This window comes from Caenorhabditis briggsae (genome assembly GCF_000004555.2).
Source record: "Caenorhabditis briggsae complete genome, chrII, whole genome shotgun sequence".
Taxonomy (NCBI): Eukaryota; Metazoa; Nematoda; class Chromadorea; order Rhabditida; family Rhabditidae; genus Caenorhabditis; species Caenorhabditis briggsae.
Window position 1 is genome coordinate 1,342,594 of NC_013486.2, and position 3,285 is coordinate 1,345,878.

The 3,285-nt window shown below is 42.5% G+C and overlaps 1 protein-coding gene across 1 annotated transcript in view; it reads right to left on the reverse strand.

Moving 5' to 3' along the window:
• Cbr-eif-3.F overlaps positions 1 to 3,274 on the reverse strand; it is a gene marked incomplete at both ends in the record, with an annotated part of 6,256 nt that extends 2,982 nt beyond the window's left edge. Inside the window, 3 exons of the mRNA XM_045241727.1 lie at positions 1,121 to 1,407; positions 2,442 to 2,651; positions 3,233 to 3,274. Coding sequence (XP_045096984.1) covers positions 1,121 to 1,407; positions 2,442 to 2,651; positions 3,233 to 3,274 — 539 coding nt within the window. The remainder of the gene's footprint in view (positions 1 to 1,120; positions 1,408 to 2,441; positions 2,652 to 3,232) is intronic.
• Between the last annotated feature and the right edge of the window lie 11 nt (positions 3,275 to 3,285).

Sequence of the window (3,285 nt, forward strand, 5' to 3'; positions counted from 1 at the left end):
TTTTCGTTCTATTTTCAGCTTCCTAGCGCCTCCAGGAGCCGAGATATGGCTATTTGAAATTTTTGGAGAGACGCAGACAGTTAGAGTATCTCGTCGTCTGGCATCTCTAGCCTCCTGAAACTTCAGTGGACTGTATCTCAGCTCCTAGATATGCTAGAAAGTTGGAAATTGGACAGAAATGAGTGAAATTTCCAGAAGCACGTTTCTTTTTTGTAGGAATTCAGAATCTTGACGCCTAGAGATTCCAAAATTTCAAAGTTTTTGGGATTTTTTGAAAAGTTTTGAGAACTGTGTGAACTGGTTTCATTTCGGACCAATAAACACATTTCTAGCTCACCTAGAAGCCTAGATATAGCCATTTGAAGTTTCCGGAGGCTAGAGACGCCAGACGACGAGATACTCTAACTGTCTGCGTCTCTCCAAAAATTTCAAATAGCCATATCTCGGCTCCTGGAGGCGCTAGGAAGCTGAAAATAGAACGAAAATGAACGAAATTTTGAGGAGCTCTTTTTTGCGTATTAATTCAGTACCTTATGATCATACGATTCTCAAATTCTGAGGTTTTAGAATTCGAATAACAAACTGAAATTCTTGGAATTTGCAAATTTAGGGGATTCTTGAGGGTTTTGGGTCATTTTCAGCGGAAAAATTTTTAGAAAATCCTACCAAACACTCATTTTGGCCCAAAAATCAAGTTTCTAGCGTTCCTAGGAGCCGAGATACAGCGCATTGAAGATTCCAAGAATAGAGACGCAACGTGTCTCGTCGACTGGCGTCTCTAGCCTTCCGAAACTTCAAATCGCTGTATCTCAGCTCCTAGAGAAGCTAGAACATCGGGATTTGCCTAGTTTCTTGAATTTCGAGAATTTCGTTGGCTGGAATCCCTCTGGCGTGCATTTGGCGCGTTATTCTACCATTTCAGAGCAACTGGAACGCCTTCGACGCAATTTCGACCCGTTTTTCTAGTTCCAAAGGATATTTTCAGCTCATTTATCAACGCCATAGTTATAACATGAGCATTTTTTCACCTAATAGCTTTTTCTGAGTGTCTAGGGCGATCGATTTTAGCCCGTTTTTCTAGCGCCAGAGCTCGTTTTAGCCCATTTTCCCCTCAACCAACCTCAACATTCTCTCCAACCACTCGATCATCTGCGCAGTCGACACCTCCAACTGCTCCAGACCGCTCTCCAGCGTCGCCTCACGTCGTCTCGAGTCTAACGCCTTCTCCATCAGCTGCATGGCAACCAATTCTCCGGGGAATGCGGCCAACTCGACACGGAGTGGATTGAAAATCGCGCAGTGTGGTCCGGCGGCTCCTGGGATTCCGGCCTTCGAGCGGAGGTAGGCTCTGACTGGCATACGCTTGGTCATGTCTCCTGAAAATGGAGTGATGAGGCGAATAATCATTGAAATCATGAAAAATGACCCAAAAATCATAAAAATCGATCTGAAATTCATGAAAAATTGTCATGGCCTGACTTTTGCACGTTGGTTTTTCTAGGCCACCATGTTAAAATGGGCTAGAAAACGTACCAGGGGCATGTTACGCCATTTTAACATGATGGCCTATCTTTTGCAAGTTGAGTTTTTTAGGCCACCAGATGTTTTGGACTAGAAATGATCAGAAATTAACCTGGTACGTTTTCTAGTCCATTTTAACGTGGTGGCCTAGAAAACTCGAGTAGCAAAAGTTAGGCCACCGAGCTAAAATGATCATTTTTCACCATTTTTCAACCATTTTCCTGATTTGTGGGTCATTTTTACAGATTTTGGACCAATTTTTATGGATTTTGGCTAAAATTGCCTCGAACTGGTCTAGAACGACTTGTCTATGTGTGTGTTATTTACCCCATTATAACATGGTGGCCTAGAAAATTCATTTTGCAAAAGTTAGGCCACCATGTTAAAAATACCTAGAAACGATCAGATATTCACCTGGTATGTTTTCCAGACCATTTCAGCATTGTGGCCTAGAAAACCGAACTTGCAAAAGTTAGGCCAGCAAGCTAGAATGGCCTAGAAATGGTTAGATGTGCCCCTGGTACGATTTTCAGGCTATTTCAGCATGGTGGCCTAACTTTTTCAAATTGAGTTTCCTAGGCCACCATTCTAAAATGACCTAGAAATGACCTGATATTCATTTGGTAGGATCTTTAGGACATTTNAACATGGTGGCCTAGAAAACCCAACAATNNGCNAAAGTNAGGCCACCACCATGTAAAATTTTCTGGAAATGGTCAGATATGTCCCCTGGTGTGATCTATGGGTCATTTCAACGTGGTGGCCTAGAAAACTCGAGTTGCAAAAGTCAGGCCACCATGATAAAATGACCATTTTTCATGAATTTAGGGTCATTTCCCATATTTTCTGGCCTAGAAATGGTCAAACTCTACCTGAGAACGTGGTGTCGATTGTCAGAACGACGATCGGTGGAGATTCACGACGTGCCGATGCTTCGGTGATGACACCACGTAGTAGTCGTGGTAGATGAGACACGAGGACGTTATATCGGAAGTGGTGAGGAACCATCCGACCGGTTGCTCATTCGGTGACGTCTTCTTGAGTGCGGAGATCATTTGCTGATTGAATTGATCGTCTATTTCCAGATCGTCGTTGCTCTCGTTGAAGGGGATTGCGAAACAGTTGGTCACCTGCGAAATAGGGGCTTTTCGGGTCAAAAATCGAAATTCTGAGATTTTTTTTCCAGTTTTTCGTTATATGAGAGCTAGATTTTCGATGTTTTTGAGCTCCAAACACATTTTTTTTTGACTTATCACACGTTCCTGTCCAATTGTCGAATTTCTAGCTCTTCTAGGAGCCGACAGCCATTTGAAGTTCCAGGAGGTTAGAGACGTAGCGTGTCTCGTCGTTTGGCGTCTCTAGCCTCCTGAAACTTCAAATGACCGTATCTCGGCTCCTAGATGAGCTAGGAAGTTGAAAATTGGACAGGAACGTTGGAAATTTCAAGTGAACTGTATTTGGAGCTTAAAAACGGTTATGGGCAGGTTGGTTCAACAAATCTAGAGCCAAAATGGTCATTAACCCCGATTTTTTTTCTCCGGGCCATTTTCTGCTGATTTTAATGAATTTTGGACTTATTTTAAGTAAATTTGCAGACTATTTTACAGTTTTTGCAGTAAGAAAGTCTAGAATTTCGTTTTTCGGTCAATTGTTGGTCATTCCTCATCAATTTTAAGCCTCTAAAAGCCATTTTCATGCTGATTCCACTCACCTGAATGGATCCCTTCTCGTAATAGCCCATGAGTGTTCCCATGCACTTCTCCT